This window comes from Hemitrygon akajei, chromosome 3 (assembly GCF_048418815.1).
Source record: "Hemitrygon akajei chromosome 3, sHemAka1.3, whole genome shotgun sequence".
In the NCBI taxonomy this organism is placed as follows: domain Eukaryota; kingdom Metazoa; phylum Chordata; class Chondrichthyes; order Myliobatiformes; family Dasyatidae; genus Hemitrygon; species Hemitrygon akajei.
This window is the reverse complement of record NC_133126.1, coordinates 196,973,595-196,995,562: the sequence shown is the minus strand read 5'-3', so window position 1 is coordinate 196,995,562 and position 21,968 is coordinate 196,973,595. Positions and strand designations below refer to the sequence as shown.

Below are 21,968 nucleotides of genomic sequence, written 5' to 3'. Positions count from 1 at the left end.
AGGACAAAGACTAGGAGCTGGGACAGGAAAACAGACTTGGGCTAGGACTTTGGCTGGTAAAGACGGACCAGGACAAGGAACTGGGAACTAGTTGCCTGGGCTTGGACTCCGCGCGAGAGACTGGACAAGAACCCAGAACCTGGGTCTTGACTCGGGCTCGGACCCCGGAATTAAACGAGTATATGACGAGGCCAAGGTTATTCGAGGCTAGGGTTCTTCGAGACTTGGGTTCTTCGAGGTTTGGGTTCTTCGAAGCTTTCCTGGGCAGGACGAGGACCTGTTGGAATAGGCCATTACATGACCTCACACCGGCGGGAAAGTTACATCATTTGACCTTACACTGGTGGGAAAATTATATCACCCACCATTACAAAACAATTACATCATGCGCACAAGATATTCAATTACATCATGGTCATAAGACAGCCACAAGATACCCACGGGGTATGTAACACTGGAGAAAACAAGGCTCTGTGAAGCGGAGGTCCTTCAACCAGGCCTAGAGATCACGAAGGACTGCACTAGCCCTTCACCAGCTAGTTGCTGCAAGGGGACACTGACGAGACAAACCGGCCCCAGCTCGAACCCAGGGCCACTTACCCCCAGCCCCAGGAGAGAATCAGGTGCCTATGATTAAGCCCAACTGAAACAAGGGACATCAAGGGACACCATCCTTTCCCTTCTCCAGCTCTGTATCACTTTTGCCAATCACCTTTCCAGCTTTTAGCTTCCTCCCACCCCCTCCGGTCTTCTCCTGTCATTTCGCATTTCCCCCTCCCCCTACGACTTTCAAATCTTTTACTATCTTTCCTTTCAGTTAGTCTTGACGGAAGGTCTCGGCCCAAAACGTCGACAGTGCTTCTCCTTATAAATGCTGTCTGGCCTGCTGTGTTCCACCAGCATTTTTTATGTGTTGTTTGAATTTCCAGCATCTGCAGATTTCCTCGTGTTTGCTCTTTAAATAACGAAATAGACCTCAGAAACGGGGCTGAATTGTTTAAAGGTGCTTCCCTTGGCACTATATCATATGAAACTTACCCCACACTCTGCCACAGGGGTATCCACGGCAGAGATCGTCTATGGCCGACCAGGAAGGACACCCTGGGATACCAATATAAGACCCCCGACTCAGGTTGATCTCCACATCATGGAAGAGGAATTGCAGAAATATTTTCGCCAGTTAACATACTCTTTAAAGTTTCTCCATTCTTAGGCGCAGAACAACTTTAAGGAACCGGCCCGACCTAAGGGTTGGAGACCTAGTGCTAATTCGTGACTGGGAACGACCCAAGCTTGGACCTAGATGGAAAGGTGCCCTTTAGGTCCTGTTGCAAATGCCGACAACCATTAAAGTAGAGAGCCAGGAACGTTGGATACACCTCAGCGGCTGCAAGAGATCGCTCCCAGCCCAAGATTAATCGTTTACGGACTTACCTCTTTGCTTTATGTTGAATATAATGCTTTGGAAGATAACCTGTTTTATCAAACACATAAGCGATTGCATGGTAACCGTATGCATGCTATCCTTTGGCACAATCTGTAGAAGCACTGTTTGTAGCTAACACATCAGGGCTACTCTGGAAGGAGCATGACCTAATAGTGAAGGATGGATCAGGGGCAGAATGTTGAGGGAGATGGGGAAAGTTTCGGAAACGGACATGGGGACAATGTAGTGATACGACTGTAGATAATCATGCCAGTGTGGTAAACAGAACCCTGGGTGCTTGGGAACCCGTGAGTGGCATGGGCTAAGGGATGAGTGAGAGTGGGTAACTAGCCCACGCTGCAAGAGCACAAGGGACTACCCCTTCTGTTACATGGGATCAGGATGGGGGTGCGTCACATCCCAGCAACCCCGAGAAATACCTTGCTTGGAGAAGCATTGTTTGGACCACCGATGTAAGGTAACTAAGGTAAAATTATCTTGCGAATGTATCCATGAATCAGTATGTATGTGGATATTGTAATGGGACTGTATTGTCAGCTGGCTCAGGGACTTTTTAAATGCTCCTCCCTGTACCCTAAGGACCATTTACGGTATGATAAAATTTTAACTGGTAATAGCACTTGCTATCGATCCAGGAAAGGATACGTAGTCTTGTTCAATGGCACCGACACTACCGCTACCAGCAACCTACCTCCACTCTTGGCGATCGATCCCCTTACTGTTACCTGCCCCCAGAAGCCTCACATTCGACAACGACTGACAGCCGGATCTGTGAGTAAGGAATTCTGTGCAGATTGGAATGATCCTGTCTTTGGGCCACGGGTTTCTGAGTACTCTCTCGAGGGGCGTCGGCAGGAACCATACCCGCAATGAACGGTAACCACCTCATTTGTGGGCTGACGGCACTGGGTAACAGCACTATGAAAGGATTGGAGGCGATCAACCAGGAGATGGCGGAATTAGAACTCTATGCACAGCAAACTCAATATGCATTGGATTACCATTTACCACAGCAGTTAGGAGTATGTGAGATTGTGGGAGACAAGTGTGTTACCCACGTTAGGAATGAGTCCTATAATGTATCTCCAGTAGCAACTAGACAGTTTTAGACTAACCACCGGAGGGGCTGGGTGAATAGGCTCGGTACTAGAAGGATCTTGGACATCTTATTTGCAACACGGAGCAATAATATTATCATAGCATGCTGCGTATTGATGACTTGCTTTAACACCTGTTGTAACGTCTTTATGAACAAGCTCTCTGATCCATTCTCAGCACTACTTTAATTTATCATCAAATGATAAAAAGGAGAGAATGATAAAATCTTAAGGGGATTCTCAGATTCCTGTAATCAATGGTTAACGTTGAGTCTGTGTATTCTGCTTTGAGAATGGCTGCAGCGAGTTTGAGCAGCTGCTCTTTGGAGGGAGATAATGTCTCCGGATTTTTCACACCTTTAGGTTTCGGGTCAAAAAGCTCACAAAACACTCAAGGGGATGTCTCCTGATTTTTCACAGCTTTTAGTTTCGATAAGAGGCGGTTGCTGATGGAGATGAGACAGTACATTCCTTACTTAATTAAAGCATAAACGTCGGTGGATGCTCTTATCTTTGTAATTTAAGTTTTGGTTCCAACAAACCAGGCAGGGCATTCCTTTCTTAATTAAAGTGGCTGGAATGCCTATCAAATTGATTGTCCTTTCGTATCAATAATCCACTTACTTGACTGGAATATCTATTTTGTTTGAGGTGATTAAGTGTTCTTTTTTGTCTCAGACTATCACTGTTGCTGGACATGTGACTGTCAGGGTTAGCTAGAAATTGCTTTCTGCATACGTGACAAAGATGGTATAAAAACTCAGTATCTCTGTGCTTCGACAGAGAGACCTCCGTAGCTGACTCTGTGGGAGTGCAGAAGGGGGTTCTCTCTTGTAACCTTGCTACTAATAAAGGTGGAAAATAATCAACTGTGGTACTTATTTCATCACATCGTGTGAATCACCGTTGACAAATGGAATATGACATGATACCAGAGCACCTGCAGGAAAGCAAAGCGGACATGGAGAGAAAGTACAACCTTTTACAAGCAGCTGCGCGAATATTATATGACAAATCAATGAAGCTAATATGTTTTAATTGGAATTATTAATGCAGCAAACAAAATCATATCTCTTGATAGCAGCACGATTCTTCGATCATAAAACAGCCTATCGATAACTAAACAGAGCACACAATGTCACTATTGTAAACTAACTGCAAACTACTGGACATTTTCCGCGCCACACAAAAACAAGTATATAAGATTAGTCAAACATGATTCCGCTTCATAAATGCATGTTCACTCAACTGAACGATGTTATTATTTTCGTCATATTTTGATTTCACCGACTTTTGGATACTCTCCGATGCTTTTCCCCGCTATTCACGTCAAACTGGTAATTTTCTGTGTTTTCTTTCGATTGGCTACTAACTATTTGCACCACTTTTATTCTCTGCAGAATCATATGTGAATCTATATCATTTTAGATGGTTTTAAAGGAGTGTGCATTGGCCCAAAATCATCTGGTTCAAAACCCTTAGCTTTTAGACCACAAGGGTCACAGAACCTGTCAGTTGTCAGGCTAATGTCACCAATGCAGCATATCAAATACTACAGGAGGACCTGATGGTGATCTTACTACGATTGTTAAAAACAACAGCACCCTATTAACAAATATCCGATGAAGAACCTCTTAATTTACTTGATAAATAAAATTAATTTGAAACGTTGCAATGTTTAAATTTACCCAAGTTCCAATCTCGCTGAATGACAGTGCGGTTTTTGTGTAAAGTTGGGATTAGTACGGGCAGAGAAGAAGTTCCAACAAGTGAAACTTAAACATGAAATATCCGTAAACAGGAATCAGACATCGCATTACTTCTTGGTCATACTCGCTGTTAAACATTCTCAAAATCCAATCGAATCTACTCCCAGCAGATGTAAATACATTTCAAATACCTGAGTTAAATCTTCACAAATTTACCGGGTGACGCATAAAACAGGCCAAAAACTACGTTTCATGGACGAGGATTACACAGTTCGTTGAGGTAATGAAATAAAAAGGACTACAAATTGGTAGCTACAATGAATTGTCTTTCGTCATTATATTTTTCTTTGTATTACTCTCCGGTTTCAGTAAGATAATGTAACATTTCGGTGCAAAAATGCAGAGGAGCAGACCAAAGCTTGATGCCCAGATAGCGAACATTTCGACAGCAACAGTGTACTTTCCTGGAGAGCTCACATAAGCTGGAATAAAAGTTATCCAAACAGCGCAAAAAATCAGCATGCTGAAGGTGATGAACTTGGCATCATTAAAGCTGTCCGGGAGCTTTCTGGCAAGGAAAGCAAGTACTAAACACACAATGGACAACAGAGCAATGTAGGCCGACACCAAGTAAAAGGCGATCAATGAGCCCACGTCACATTCCAGAATAATGATGTCTCTGTAATGTCTCATGTTTTTCAGAGGGTAGGGAGGTGACACACCTAACCAGACAACACAAAATATACCTTGCAAAAAGGTAAGGACAAATACACCCAGACGTTGCTGCGCTCGTCCAAACCAGTTCATTACGCTGTTGTTAGGAAGGGTTGCTTTAAAGGCAACCACGACAAGGATTGTTTTGCCTAAAATGCAGGAAATGCAGAGGACGAAAACAACCCCGAAAGCTGTGCGGCGCAACATGCAAGACCAGCCGGACGGTTGTCCGATGAAGGCGAGCGAACAAATGAAGCAAAGCAAGAGAGCGAAGAGCAACAGGAAACTGAGCTCGGAGTTGTTCGCTTTGACCATAGGGGTGTGTCGATACCGGTAGAAAATTGCAGCTGTGGCCAATGTAAAACACACTCCAACGAGAGCAAGGGTCACTAATACAAACCCCAGGACTTCTCCAAATGACAGAAACTCAACCTTCTTGAGAATGCATTGCGTCTTTGCGTTATTGGACCAGTATTCCGATGGACACCTGATGCAATCCGTGGAATCTGGGAAAATGAGAATTTTACATGAAATATGTGGGAACTTGGAACTGTGGAAATGTAAGAAATTGCTGAACATCTCAACACTTACCAGTGACGTTGCTGATTTCACCATCGGCGCACTCTACACAGTTAAAACAACATATCGGCTGCCCTTTCCGGGTGACTTTTCTTGTTCCACGGCGACAGGGTTCTGAGCAAACAGCTCGTGGGATCTGCAGAAGGGCAAAACGTCCTGATGGTATTAATTGGAAGACTAAATAATGCAGCTGAGCATGCTGAATAACTGACAGAAAACCTTAGAATTGAGCTTGAGAAGGAAGAAAAACTAAATAACAAATGAATTTTGAAATGTTAATTATAGGCTATATTATGAATAAAGAATGAGTAGCAACACACGGTAAATGCTGAAAAGACCACTTTGAGACTTTGGAAGTGAAGGTGTTTTGTTTCATTTAGAGCAGATAAAATCCGGTTTGCAAAATTGCGGTTCTCCGGAAATAAGCGAGTAAGAAGTGTTAAATGAATGCATCTGATTACATTCCTAACACATCCCTGGTTTCTCTGCTGTACCTTAGTCTTCAGTGCTCTATCGGTTATGGTGTGAGACCTACTTTGGTTGCTCTTCCAAAAGTGAAATATACCACACTGCTCTGCATCAAATTCCATCTGTATTTTCTGCCATTTTTCTAGCTGTTCCAGATCCGGTTGTTAGTCTCTTTGCTGTGCAGTACATGGGACTGCAAATTCTTGACAAACTCCCATGCGAGAGATTGTGAAAAGTTTTACCGAGGTCATGGACGGCCTTGCCTGGTAAATTCCTGGAAAGCATATAACGTTGATAAGACACGGCATTCCACCCACAAAACCATGTTGAATATCCCTCAACTGCCCTTGTCTGACCAAATATTTATATATCCGGACCCTTAGAATGCCTTCTAATAACTTTACCACTGCTGATATCAGCCTCATCGGTCAAGAGTTTTTTTGAACTATACTCTAAGCCCTTTTAAAGTAACAGAAGATCATCAGCTATTCTCCAATCCTCCGGCTTATCTCTCGAGGCAAGGCATGTTTTATATAGCTTTGCCGTGGGACCCTGTAATTTCTGTACTCGGCTCGAACAGAAAACTCTTTGCCAAATCCTAGGATTTATCCACGCTAATCTTCCTCAGTCAATACCTGCTTAACCCGTAGCCTGAATAGTGTCCATGATTACGCTGCCTCTATGCCTCAATTCTATAGACTTGATGTCAATCTTCCGACTAAATACAGATTCAATACATCCATAGAAAATCTCCATAAGACCATAGACTCAGGAGCAGAATGAGGCTATTGGCTCATCAAGTCTGCTCCAGTCTTCAAGTATGGCTGATCCTTTCTTAACCTCCTCACCCCCGCACCCCACCCCACGCTCGTGTATCCTGAGTCTGTACCCTTTAGTCCTAGACTCCCGATCATTGGGAAAACTCTTTCCACTTCCACTCTGTATTGAACTTGAAACACTCGAAAGGTTTCAAAGTGTACCGCTCTACCCATCGTTCTAACTTCCAGTGGGTACAAGTCCAGAGCAGGCGCACATTCCTCGTATGATAAACCATTTGATTTCAGGAATCATCCTTCTGAACATCCTGTGAACCCTCTCCAATAGCAGCTCATATTTTCTTAGTTGAGAGGCTCAAAACTGTCCAGAATACTCAAGGCGAGGCCTCACCCGTGCCTTATAAGGCCTCAACATCACACCCCGCTCTTGTATTTTCTACCTCTTGAAAAGAATGCCAAGATTGTACTTCCCTTCCACACCAATGTCACAACTTGTAAGTGATCCTTTGAGATGTTCTCCCCAGGGAGTCTCAAGTCGCTTTGGATCTGAGAAATTTGTACGCTCTCCCACTTTAGAAAATAGGCGGCACATTTATTTCTACTGTCAAAATGCATGACAAGGAAAATAAGGCGGAGCTTAGCAGGCTTAATGGCCCAACAGCGACTCTTTTCTTTCCATCTGCAGACACCGCGGTATTTCCATCTTTAATATCTCTATGTTTTCCCTTTCAGTGTTCTTTTGAGGGCCCTGACCTGGAGTTTCACGGTGATTGAGATTCTTTGCGGGAATGGGAAAGGAAACCCTCTCGGGATTTGATAACTGGCCGTTGTTCGGCACTCTAAGGGCTCCGCCTATGAGCTCCGCTTGCCTTCGGAGGACCGAGTTTTAGTGGATCTGTAGACGGGGGATATCGGAGTTTGATGTGAGAGCAGAAGGCTTGAGTGTCGCAGGAGATGGAAAATTTAAAGCTGTGTGTCCAGAGAGCCCAGATTTTGGGCAGAGAGCTCGCAAACATTGAAACTGAGACACCTCTTTCTCCCTTATGAGAGAGAGAGAAAGCCTGGTGTGTGCCAAATGCCGGGTAATGAATGTGGTCTTTGGAGTACTGCAGGTCTGTGTCTTTGGTGTAGCTTTGCTCATGCTGGAGTACTTGGTGGCGGGTGCCGATACTTTTTGCTGGTGGTAGGTGGGCGGGGGGATTGTTGCTTGCTGCCGCTTACGTGCGGGAGGGAGGAGAGCTGGGGGGTGGACTTTGGATTCCTAATATTTAACTGTGGTTCATTTTTAGGGGACACTCGTCTGTTTTCGTGGATGGTTGTGAAGAAAGTGCACTGCAGGATGTATATTGTATACATTTCTCTGACACTAAAAGTAAGCTTGAAATCTTTGAAGGATTTAGCCAACAAAATATTTCATTTTCCATTTTCTTGTCTATATTCCTGATTTATCTAAGTCCTCTGCACCCTATCGGTTTGCTCAAAACTACTCGCCCCACCACCAATCCTCAAGTCATCTGGTAACTTGTCAACAAAGTCCTCTATTGCGTCATCTAAATCATTGATATCCAACAATAAAACGATGTGGTCCCCACACTACTCCCTGTGGAACACCACTAGTGATTTACAAACAACCAGTAAATTATCCTTTTTTTCGCATTCACTGCCCCCTACCACTCAAAGAATGTTCTAACCATTGACAGTAACTTCTCTGTATTACGATATCAAGGGTGTTCTGAAAGCCAAAATCTACAACATCCTCTGAGTCCGCTTTATCCAACTTTAAGTTCCTCAAGGAATTCCAAAACGTTCTTCAGGCAAGCTTCGAAGAAACCACGGTCAATTTCCCACTCTGACAGTGATCCACTCAAAAAATGGCCGCTCCTTTTATTGGATCTTGCCAAGTGCATCATTATGCAAAATTCAATATCTCCTCGAGGATCGGCGCGCAAACTGTGCCGACTGTCCCTGCTCGCTTCTTTTAAGGATACCAGTAATCAAAGCAAACCATCCCTCTCCCAGGCATGCAACTATTTTACATTTCCTCAAACTAGAAAAGTGCCCTAACGCATTTTGTGTCACTGTATTCCATAAGAAGGACGTCAATTCGGAGCATGGAAAATTCAGACGTTCACATTTGCCATAAAAGGGAATTGGCTGACTAATCCTAATCATATTATGCGTTTTCAAATGTTGATAAACTCCTGCTGTCTCTATTCCATTTCTTGAATAAGGGGACAGCATCTGCAAACCTCCACTCCTCCAGAACCAACCAACTTCCCGTTGATGATGCAAAGATCAGTGCCAAAGGCTCAGCAACCTCCTCCCTCTCCTCACAATGTAGTCTGGTTACATCTCGTCCGTTCCCGGATACATCCAACTTGATGCTTTCCAATAGCTCAAGCACATCCTCTTTCTTAATGCTCAAGCTTTTCAATCGGCTGTACGTCATCCCTACAATCGGCAAGATCCATTTCCGTAGTGAATACTGAAGCAAGGTATTAACTAAGTACGTCAACTATATTCTCCGGTTCGATACACACATTTCCACTGTCAACATTTCCACTTAATTGGTCCTATTCTCTCACGTCTTATGCTCTTGTTCTTCACATGCCTGGACATGCCATGGAATTTTCGGTAATCTTCCACGCCGAGGCCTTCTAATGGCCCTTTCTGGCTCTCCTAATTTCATTCTTAATTTCCTTTCTGCTAGCCTTATAATCTTCCAGATCTCTATCATTACCTACTTATTTGAACGTTGCGTAGGCTTTTCTTTTTCTGGTGACAAGATTTTTTACAGCAATTGTACACCACAGATTCTGTACATTACCATCCTTTCCTTTTCTTATTGGAACATACGTATGCAGGGCACCACGCAAATATCCCCTGAACATTCGCCACATTTCTGCCGTAAATGTCCGAGAATATCTGTTTCCAATTTATGCTTCCAAGTTCCTGCCTGTTAGCTTCACATTTCTCCTTACTCTACTTTCTCGCTTTCCTAACGTGTCTGTTCCTATCCCTCTCCAATGCTATGGTAAAGGAGATTGAATTGTGGTCATTATCTTCTAAATGCTCTCCCACTGAGAGACCTGACACCTGTCCGGGTTCATTTCCCAATACCAGAGCAAGTACGGCGTCTGCTTTTCTAGGACTATCTACATACTGTGTCAGGAAACATTCCTGACCACACTTGACAAACTCCAGCTCAACAAAACCACTTGCTGGAGGGTGATGCCAATCAATATTTGGGAAATTAAAATCTCCGACCACGACAACCCAGGTATTCTTACACCTTTCTAGAATCGGTCTCTCTATCTGCTCCTCGATGTCCCTGTTACCATTGGGTGGTCTATAAAAAACACCCAGTAGAATCCTGTTTCTAAATTCCACCCACAGAAACTCAATAGGTAATCCCTCCATGACTTCTTCCTTTTTTGCAGCCGTGACACTCTCTCTTTGATCAGCAGTGCAAAACTCCTTCCCCTCTTATCTCCCTCCCTTTCCTTTCTGGAACATTTAAAGCATGGCACTCTAAGTAACCATTCGTGCCATTGAGCCATCCAAGTCTCTGCAATGGCTCTGCAAAGTCACAGCTCCATCTACTTGTGCACGCTCTAAGCTCATCGGTGCTGTTCATGATGCTTCTCGCGTTAAAATAGTCTCACCTGAAAGCATTGGACGGAGCGTATCCCTTCCCTATCACCTGCCTATCTTCCCTTCCGCACTGTCTCCAAGCTTTCTCTATTTGTGTGCCAACCACCCCTTCAACAGACTCTTCAGTTCGTTTCCCACTCCCAGCAATTCTAGTTCAAAATCTGCCCAAATAGCCTTAGGAAATCTCCCTGCCAGGATATTGGTCACCCTCGGATTCAAGTGCAACCTGTCCTTTTTCTTAAGGTTATGCCTGTCCCAAAAGAGGTCCTAATGTACTTGAAATCTGAATCCCTGCACTTTGCTCAAATCCCTCCATTCCCTACCATTCCCTACCCTTCTGAGCCACAGGGCCAGACTCTGAGCCAAAGGCGCGGCCACTGTTGCTTCCCCCAGGTATGGCGCTCCTCCCCGACAGTACTCAAACAGGAATACTGATTGTTAAGTGGGATAGAAGTCCTGTTTCAAAGACGTTTTTGTTAGTACATGGATGCGACATGTCTGTAGGTCTATTGTGCATGTGCAGGTCTATGGGCCTGCGACGTGTAACAGTTCAGCACAGACCAGAAGAGAGAAAGGGCCTGTTTCTGTGTTGCCGTGTTCTGTTATACAATGATGTTATGACTTTAAAAAATCCACACTGGCGTTAAGCAACACTATCGTATGGTGAGTAAATGTTGCTGCGGGAAGAGGAATCAAAGTTACTTTCTCACAAAGACACAGTGATATAAGTGTAGCCCATTCGATTCACCCGATATACCATGGCTGGCATCAACTCCCGTTTCGTGGAAGTTCAGCTTCCGCCTTAGTTCCATTCGAATATCTATCTGTTTCCAACTTAAACATAACTCATGATCTAGCCTTCACCACACTACGCACCTCAGAATAAAATGATGAAGGCCGTAACTCGTGATTTTCCCCATTATTCCATACCCTCCAGCCGCTCAACCGAACTCAACATCGACCCTTATGACCTGTAACATTTGAATAAGATAAACCCTCACTCTTCTAAGCTCTTAACAAAACAGGCTGAATTGTGGAGACTGCACCTTACATTGAATTAAGATAGAGCATAATCGAACTTATCTATTTCTGCAATATCACCCCTATCACAGGCATGCATCTCTTTTTCATTTCGCCAGCGTAAAGGCATGGTAATGAAGCCCTACCACATTTCCGGCCGTGCTCCACCTGATTCTCCCGACATTCAGCGTTAGTTCGTGCCCTGCCGGAGCCGACCCGTCATAATATCCGACATTTACAATATCAACGCTGCCATTGAGATTCGCTTGTAAGTTCACGAATTCGTATCTTGGCACCGGGTCACCATTTTCATCAAAATATACGGCTTCTCCCACTTTCGTTGTGAAATTCACGATGTGGAGGTAGTGCAGCAACTAGGGAGGAAGGAAACAATGGAAGCTATTCTTGAACCGGTGCATGGATTTGGTGCACATAAGTACTGACATTCAAATTTACCATAAACGTAAATGATTGAAATGTGCTGCCTTGTAAATAAAGAAGTGCCGTATATTTGAGACTGCCGAATATCGAATCTGGCATAAATAGCTGATGCAAAAAATATTACCAGTGACCAGGCTTCAGCTGCGGCTGGAACTGGGTCGACTGTCAATTTACCTCCAGAATTGGTACCTGACCCGGTAATTCCCTGCAGCAGTCAGATTTTCAGCATTGATATTGGAAGCGAGTCAGAAGTATAACATAAATATTTTGGGAGGGTAGATGGTGTTAAAGGAATAATACAATACATTAATTAAATGAATAATTGCCGTGGAGTCCCAGGTATAGCCACTGAATAAGGAGGCGTGGTTTGTAGATCTAAAGTAGTTGTTTTAACTCGTCCTCTGCGATTGCACGCCACTGCTAAGCCGAAAGAGTGCAGCCTTTTTCGAACTAGTCTGTTGCAAGATGCCTCTTCACGACCAGTTAATACAGAAGTGTAAATTCCATACGGATCTAGTCTCGGTAAAGCAGAAAATGTTTACCAGTGCCCTTGCCAGCCTTCATACGTCAGCTAAAGTTCTCTGCTAATGCTCGACATTGGTGGAGTTTGCACCTCAATACATTAGCTACTCCATTCCAAACTTACAGCTTAGCGTGCTATATGCATAGCAACTGCAGTCTGAGATGCAAAAGATAAAGGCATCTTCACCCAGGTGCAGGGGAGAGCTTTACAAATCAGCGCTGCAAAGGGGGAATGGGACCCCCTTTGGTTATCTCAGGACTGACCGCTATTCGATACGCCAAGCACACGGCATAGTTTACTAGTATGCCTTCAAGGTTCGGGGATTTCGTGGCTCAGGGGCCGGTGGACTCGTGGTCGGTGTCACTGCAGGAAATGTGCGTGTCGTGGGAGACAGAAGGTCAAATGCAGCAAGCTGGCTGCTGGCTATGTGCCCAGAGACTCGTTCTTTGGGCAGAGAGCTCGACAGCAGTGACGACACAAAATTTTAACATCGTAAATTACGTGTTGTTTGATATGCCTCCCCTTTGCTGTGAAGGCGACACGTATTTTTCCCGTGTTATCTCGAATACCAGGTGAACGAATAGTCTTCGGGGTACTAATAGAACATAGACTAGTACAACACATTACAGGTCTTTCGGCCCACAATGTTGTGCCGACGCTCAAACCCTGCCTCCCATATAACCCCCAACCTTAAATTCCTCCATATACCTGTCCAGTAGTCTCTTAAACTTCACTGGTATCTCCACTGACTCAGGCTGTGCATTCCACGCACCAAACACTCTCTGAGTGAAAGACCTTCCTCTAATATCCCCCTTGAACTTCCCTCCCCTTACCTTAAAGCCATGTCCTCTTGTACTGAGCAGTGGTGCCCTGGGGAAGAGGCACTGGCTGTCCATTCTGTCTATTCCTCTTAATATCTTGTACACCTCTATCATGTCTCCTCTCATCCTCCTTCTCTCCAAAGTGTAAAGCTCTCTCTCCCTTAATCGCTGATCATAATCCATACTCTCTAAACCAGGCAACTTCCTGGTAAATCTCTTCTGTACCCTTTCCAATGCTTCCACATCCTTTCTATAGTGAGGCGACCAGAACTGGACACAATGCTCCAAGTGTGGCCTAACCGGAGTTTTATAGAGCTGCAAGTATGTGTCTTTATCGATGCCTTGTTGCACGCTTGAGTACTTGGATGGAGGGTATCGATGTATTTATTGCTGGTGGGGTTGGGGGATAGTCATAGCTTTGCTGCGCTTATGCGTTGTGTGGGAGCTGAGGGGCTTTGGGGTTCAAACATTTAACTGTCATTCATACATCGGGGCACTCCACGGTATTCGTGGATGTTTGTGAAGAAAAAAAAAGTCAGAATGTATATTGTATGCGTTTCTCTGACAGTAAACATGCCTTTGAAATATTTGAGAAAGCAAAGAGAGAAAGCTCTGAAGAGAGAGCCAGGTCGAATTTTGGAAAACAGAACCTCCGGGGTAACAATCTTTACCTGTTCAACGCACCATTGAGGGCAAGAATAGGGAAAGAGTTGGCAGTTCAATACCTGGCTGAGAAACTGAGAGGCCAGGGCTTTAGAGTAATGATTCATTGGGATATCTTCTGGGGCATTAACTGAATTTTGCAGGGCGATGGGAACCAGAGAGATGGGACTGAAGATACGAATGTTGGTTCACAAACGGAGGTAGTGTGCAGTGAGGCTGTAATCACGAATAGGTAGATGATGGGGAAAATTGCAGTCAGTCCGAGGGTTTGAAATGTGAAAGGGTGACAAATTTGAAAAGTTTGACCTGTCATGGGCAAACCGAGCTTGAAACGGGGTCCGGAGTTGACCCTATCAATTGTGCTGCTATTGAGAGGGGGGGGGGCAGGGCGGTGGGAGGCGTCCAGCGCACATGAGAAAGAGCAAGAGAGAGAGAGAAGATTAATGTTATGGTTTCTTCTGCCAGATTGTTTACCTTTTTCCCAAGAACACTTTGCCTGCTTGTTAAGATTCCTGCAGGAAGAGTAGGGCGGTGCAGGTTGATGGACAGCCAGTGTCCAGCATGTGGAGATCAAAAGCTGGTCCGCTGGGACACAGACAGACACACCACTGGATACTGAACGAGCTTTGTGCACCCACAGGAAGGGGGGGGGGAGGGTTTGGAGGATCAATTCGGGGAAATCGATCAGTGGTTCAAAGTGTGAAAAGATGAGACCGGTGGGGAACTATTTGTGTGTCCTCTCTTGCCTTTGTGATAGTTCCACCACTGAAGAACGGTCGTATGTATTATCGTCATAGTCGGTGACCACAGCAGGACTTCGGAAGAGAACGGGAAGATCGACGGCAACGGCATCACCTCTCATCATCTCTCTCTCTCTCTCTCCAACGTTACTTAACCAACTACCTCGACCTGAACTGAATTCTCTTCATCATATCGTAAGACTGTATCCATTTATCCCTGGGTTTGAAAAAGCCTAGTTGTGTTCCTATTTCCACACTTCTGTATAAATATCTACATATTATTGCTAACCTGCTCCATACATTTGCATTCTATAGTACTGTATTGCTTAGTTACTATTAGTATATAGCAATACCAGACTCCAAAGTATTTTCCACCTCTGCTGGTTCTATAACCCGGTCACGGGGTACGTGACAGACCAAAACAGGGTACAACGTGCTAACTTCGATTGCACACAGTATACGGAACATGTTAGATCATCGAGTAGCTAGTTAGAAATTCGCAACTATGATGTTTTGGACATCAGGGAGACTTCGCTTAAATGCGGTTGTAATTGGCAGCTTAATATACGAGGAAGCATAATCTATTGACATGACAGACAGGTAGGCAGAGGATGCGGATTGTCGGTGCTGGTAAACAATGAAATCAAATCTATAGAAACAGATGACATGGGACATACAGATATAGGATCTTTGTGAGTAGATTAAAAAAACAACTAAGGTAATAAAACTACAAAGATACCAGTTATTTACAAGCCTTCGAACAGTAGCCAAGATGTGGTCTAAACATTACAGTCGGCGACAGAAAGAGCATGTCAAATAGCCCATGTTATCTCAGTCCCGGAGTATTTCAATATGCAGATAGATTGGGAAAATCAAACTGATCCAGGATCCTAAGAGAGAGAATTTGTGAAATGGTGCATCGATGTTTTTTTTTCTCTCTGGAGCAGGGTTGTCGCCGAGCCCAATAGGGGGATGTGAGTGTTTTGTAAAAAACCGGATATCATTAGCGAGCTCAAGTTACAGAACACTTGGGAAACAGCAATCATAATATGATAGGTCAGTCCGGGCATTTGGAGAGTGAGCAGCCAAAGTCAAATATACTGGTACCACAGTGTATCATAGAAACATAGAAAACCTACAGCACAATGCATGCCTTTCTGGCCACAAAGCTGTGCCGAACATGTCCCTACCTTAGAAATTACTGGGGTTCCCATAGCCCTCTACTTTTCTAAGCTCCATGTGCTTATCCAAAAGTCTCTTGAAAGACCCTATGGTATCCACCTCCACCACCGTTGCTGGCAGCCCAATCCACGCACTCATCATTCCAAAAACGTACCCCTGACATCTCCCCTGTACCGAATCCCCAGCACCTTGAACCTGTGCCTTCTTGTGGCAGCCATGTCACAAGATCAATACCTCTCATCATCTTATAATTCTCTATCATGTCACCTGTCAACCTCCGTCGCTCCTAGGAGAAAAGGCCGAGTTCACTCAACCTGTTTTCATATGGAATTCTCCCCAATACAGGCAATATCCTTGTAAATCTCCTCTGTACCCTTGCTATTGTTTCCACATCCTTCCTGCAGTGTGGCGACCAGAACTGAGCAAAGTACTCCAAGTGGGGTCTGGCCAGGGTCCTATATAGCTGTAATATTACCTCTCTGCTCCTAAATTCAATTCCACGATTCATGAAGCCCAACAAATCTTATGCCTTCTTAGCCACAGAGCCAACCTGCACAGCCGCTTTGAGCGTCGTATGGACACGGACCCCAAATTCCCTTTGATCCCCCACACTGCCAAATGTCTTCCCAGTAGTACTATATTCTGTAATCATATTTAACCTACCAAAATGAACTACTTCACACTTATCTGGGTTGAATTCTATCTGTCACTTCTCAACCCAATTTTGCATCCTATCAATGTCTCGCTGTAACCTATGGCAGCCTTCCATACTATCGACAACACCCCAAACTTTCTGTCATCAACAAACTTACTACCCCATCCATCCACTTCCTCATCGAGGTCTTTTATAAAAATCACGAAGAGTAGGGTCCCAGAACAGATCCCTCGAGGCACACCACTGGTCACCGACCTCCAAGCAGTATAACAAAAGGAACTAAAGAGGCACGAGATAGAAGCTGGATAAGATTTAGTGGAATGATCCCTAACAGTGAGAAGGCAGAGTAGCAATTGCTCGAGTTTCTTGGAAAAAAATGGAAGGTGTGGGGTAGATGAATGCCAAATAAGGCGAAGTATTCTAAAGGCCTGCATCATGATGCAAATGTAGCTGATAAAAGAAGTCAAAGGCAACATGGAAACAGAAAAGGAGGGAATGTAATACAGCACAAATTAAAGGATTTAGGAGAAGGGAAATTATAAAATAGCAACAGAAAGCAACTGAAAACATGGGTGGAAAAGAAGAAATATAAAGGCAAGCAGCCAGAAATATCAAATATTGATATGAGAAATCAGTTGAAATTCTTTGAAGAAATAGCAAGAATAATAGACAAAGCAGAATCGATTTATATTTTCAGAAGAACTTTGAGATGGTGCCTCACTTCAGGCTGCCTAACAAAATAAGAGTCTATGGTTTTCCAAGAATAGATTGAGCAACGACTGATTGGCACGAGGCAAAGAGTGTGAATAATGTGAAACTTTTCGGACTGTCCAATGGGAACTAGGTAATGATTTGTACAATGAAATTGATGGCACTGTGGTCAAGTTTGCTGATGACATGAAAACAGGTTGAGGCGAGGGTAGTATTGAAGAAGACGGCTGGCTGTCGAAGGACTTAAGCAGATTAGGAGAATGCACAAATAGGTGGCAGACGCACTATAGTGTCGCTAAGTGTGTGATCATGCATAAACTATAGACTATAAATCATGCATCAACGAATAAACTATAGACGATTTGCAAGGCTCTCGAAAGTTAATTTGCAGTTTCAATCCATGGTGAGTCAGACGAATGAAATCTTTGCGCTGCTTTTAAGAGGACTAGGATACAAAAGCAAGGATGTAATGTAATGTATGGGACCGGTATAAATGACACCTGGAATATTGTGAGGAGTTTAAGAAAAGATGTACTTTCCTCGGAGTGGGTTCAGAAGAGATCAACGAGAATGATTCCGGCAATGAAATGGTTAGCATATTTGCAGCTCTTGAAGGTTCTAGGCTTGTTCTCTCTAGAATTTAGTAGAATGAGTTGGGAATATTACTGAATCCTGTTGAGTGTTGAAAGGCCTAATAGAGTTGATGTGAAGAGTTGTTTCATTTGGTGGGGGATTCTAGCACAAAAGGCTACAGTCTCAATATAGAGCGATGTCCATTTGGCACAGAGTTGAGAAGGTAATTATTTAGCCAATTTTTTTATTTAGCCAAGAGGAGGTGAACCTGTGGAGTTCGTTGCCATAGGAGTCTGTGGATGCAGGTAATCTGGAGCAGTTTAGGCCGAGCTTGATAGGTTCTTGATTAGTCACGGTGTGAAAGGTTATGGGAACAAACAAGAAAATGTGTTGAGAGGAAAATCGATCAGCCGTGAAGAATTGACGGGGCAGACTCGAAAGGCCGAACGGCCTAAACCAGCTCCTATGTCTTATGTCCTTATGGTCTCAACCATTTTCGTAGAATTACTGTTTGATCGCCACAGAGGGAATTCTTTGCTAAAATATAGCCGTCAGTGGTTGATTACCCGCATGTTAAAAATGAAAGACATAAGCTACAAACTGCAATCTTACCTGTTGGTGATATCTATTTGGTAGTTTCTTTGATAATGACATACAGGCCTACCTGCCAAGGCTCGAAATTTGCAATATGCGCGCATGAGTTATTCACAAAGGGTCCGTCTCCTTCGACACAGGTGAACATGCCGTGCAGTGCGTGAGCAATGGAATAGACCGCTTTATACACGTGGTATGAACTGCCATCCATTATCGCAGGAAGATAGCTATTTTCAATCCCCTCCATCTGTTCCTTTCCAGTGCATTGCCGAACTTGATCTCCAGAGTTATCCGGAATTGTCCTGTTATCTATGTTAAAGGAGCAGGTGAATAAATTTTCCCAAAACTTCATCACCAAAATATTGTCAGGAAAGTCAGAAGGGTGTACATTTTGAAGATAATCTCTGAGGTCATCTATCTCTGTCCTTTGCGTGGCTGGACCAATTGTCCCGGTGAGATAAATTGCTCTTTGTTCAGGTGGAAGAAAGTGTCTTGCCACCCAGGATTCACTTCCAATCCATTGTATGCCGGTTACATTTTGCCGCCAAATCTCATTCAATAAAATTCGCATTTCACCAGGGTGAGCAAAGGCGACTACCACTTTAGTAGACGCCTGTTTAATCACCTGGACAATTCTCCTAATTTTCTCTGCCGGGTCGGTCCTGTAAAATGACTCAGAGTAGGCAATGCAGACGCCAATCCTTTCTACATGTTCCACAAATCCTTGCATTCCGAAATTACCATAATCGGTGTTACTTCGAATGGTTCCAATCCAAGTCCAACCAAATGTTCTCACCAGTTCAGCGAGGAGTTTGGACTGGTACTGGTCACTGGGGATAGTTCTAAAAAAGGTGGGATATTCTCTCTTATCGCTGAGACAGGAGCAGGTGGAGTAGTGACTAACCTGCAGAAAGGAGATAAATTGATAAATAACTGATTGTCTTTTTAAATGAAATTGATTGATTGATCCTCGGCAATAACTATGGCAATTTACATACAACATGAAGGAAGTGAAAAATATAAAACCGGAATTACTAAAATAATTTACATTCCACCATAAACTACTTACCTATTTTTTCTGGTAGTAAATCTCTGAGAAGACAAATCACGATAATTATATTCGTATCTGGTCGCCGCGTTACAGGAACGATGTGGAAGCGATGGAAGAGGTGCATAAGAGATTTACTAGATTTCTGCCTAGATTATATGTTATATTCTATAACGAGAGTTGTGATACATTTGTATTCTTTTCACCTGATTGGCTGAGCGCGAGGAGATATCTGACAGAGGTTTAGGAGAGGCATCGACTGAATGGATTACCGGTATCTCTCTTCAAGTTTTAAATATCTAAAACAGAGAACGTTCTTTTAAAGATAAAGTGTTTATGCCGAATATAGATTAGCCAAGCAAAAGATTTACCCAGAGGATGGAGGTGCCTGTATTATGCTGGAAGTGTTTTTTGTGTAAGCAACTAGAAAGGACCTTTTCAAGAGACCGTTAGGCACACGAATGTGCATAGAGCGAAGTACTGAGGGCACTGCATAAACAAAAGGGACCAGTTTAGTTATGAATTTAGTTAATTACTTTGGCAGAACACAACTGGGCCAAAGGTTCTGAATTTGAGCCGTTTGTTCTTTGTTTTATTACGCGATGTTTAACAAGGGCTACATTATTTTTTTTTTAGAGTTACTTACTGGCAATTTCTCATAACACTTTCTCGTGGAAATAAAATGCCATCCGTTTGTCGAGGTCGACTATGGAAATTGCGTCCCAGCTCTCTGCATGATACGGAAGACATGGCAGGAGGATGTGGATAGTTAACGGTTAAGCATGCAGCAGACTCCCCTTCTCCACGCAGCTGATGAATCCAAAGAAACATGAAGTCCGACAGTGTTTGTCTGCAGCAGCTTTTCAGGAGTTACTCGACCGCGTTGAACTCAACGTCAACTGCATTAGGAAGCTCACCTCCGGAATTTTCCTCGGGGATTGTTCTTGATATTTTCTCCATGAATGGGTATATCCGCAAGACAGAGTCCGTCTGAGATCAGAATTTTCTTTTTTTTTTAGATTAGCTGTAGACCACGGATAACGAGCTCCATATACTGGAAACGACAGGTTTAATGCTCAAGAAAATTCGCCTTTCCCCTCTCTCCCGTCCGTAGAAACGGTTCCGCCGGGCCTAGTAGTTAAGTCATACGTGAAGGCAAGGAGCTATACTCGATTATTAAGGGCTATTTAAGATATACGGTATTGGGAGCACTTATAGTTAGTGTGAGTTCATCTGCACTACCTCTCTGATCTATAACACCTGAGGGAACCTCAGCTGGATAGAAAGGAGATAAAATATTATATATGATAGATATCAAACGCTCGAAACATCTCAATATATTAGTAACGATTTCATTCTGTTACTATTCTAAATTAAGGCGCGTGAAGATCATATGTTTGTGCACCTGAGAATAACGATACTTGTACCGCCAGAGTAATAATGAAGTAAAATATTCGACACATTACCAGCGGAATGCCGAAGGGTCCAATTGTCCTTGCGGTTACGATGGAATTTGTAGATATGTCGCAACAAACAATGGCAACGACGTTGGAAGAACCTCTACACTGAGGGAAATCAATTGATTCCTCTTCTCCGTTGATCAATGCGAGCGCTGCTTTCGAGGCGATCGCGGAGGACGAGCAGTCATCGTGTATCTGATACCCGAGTGTGATCCCCGGGAGGAGATTCTCATTCCGGTTTATTTCCTCAATGGCAAAAATCATTGTCTGCACCAGTCGGAAGATTTCAAAATCAAAACTGTGGAATAAATGTAAGATGAGATGATAAAAGTGCTTAGATTCCGAATTTAATCAGATGTCACGTCAATGAATTAAAATGTAAATGTTTTCTTGTTTTCGATATAGCATGTTCCCAGTACTGACATTGGCGCACTATGCACACTGATTTTTGTTTATTTCACTAACTCAAGATACGAAACACCGCATTTCACAATAAACAGGAGTCAATGCATAATATATGATAGTGCACGACAGGAACCATAATCTCAGTAATGCTGAGTGCTCGGATAACTGGAACAAAGCAACACACAAATAATGCTGAAGGAACATAACAAGTAGGGAAGTATCTTCAGAGGGCAATGGATAGTCACGCTTTTTACCGAGTCCTTTCATCAGGACTGGAATGGACGCGTGGAGTATTTCACATAGTCGAAGAAGCGGAGCCTGGTTGGAGCCGAGCAGCTCTCCAGTCATGATGAATAGTTTCCGCCTTAAATATCGACCCTTTATCCTCCTTTGTAGAGTCTGCTCACCCGCTGAGTTCCTCCACAATTAAGTTCTTCAGAACAACCAAAAGGTTAACTTGTAGATTGAGTCAGCGTCAGGATGACAAATGCGATGTCAGTACTAATGTCATGAAGTCTAGAAAACAAGAAAAGGGATGTGATACCGAGGCTTTATAAGGCACTAGCGAGGCCTCACCTAGCGTACTCTGAACAGTTTAAGGCTCTTCATCTGAGCAAAGATGAGGTGGCATAGGAGAGGGTCCAGAGCCGATACCCAAGGATGATTCCGGGAATGAAATTGTTATTAT

The 21,968-nt window shown here is 43.7% G+C and overlaps 1 protein-coding gene across 1 annotated transcript; it reads right to left on the bottom strand.

The window, feature by feature from the left end:
- Positions 1–4,565: 4,565 nt before the first annotated feature.
- Positions 4,566–21,139, bottom strand: LOC140724661 (extracellular calcium-sensing receptor-like). Its single transcript, XM_073039086.1, has 5 exons — positions 20,882–21,139; positions 18,438–19,271; positions 11,611–11,838; positions 5,559–5,682; positions 4,566–5,473 (listed from the first exon to the last, which is right to left on the bottom strand). The coding sequence occupies exons 1-5, from the start codon at positions 21,137–21,139 to the stop codon at positions 4,566–4,568; spliced, it is 2,352 nt and encodes a 783-aa protein (XP_072895187.1).
- Between the last annotated feature and the right edge of the window lie 829 nt (positions 21,140–21,968).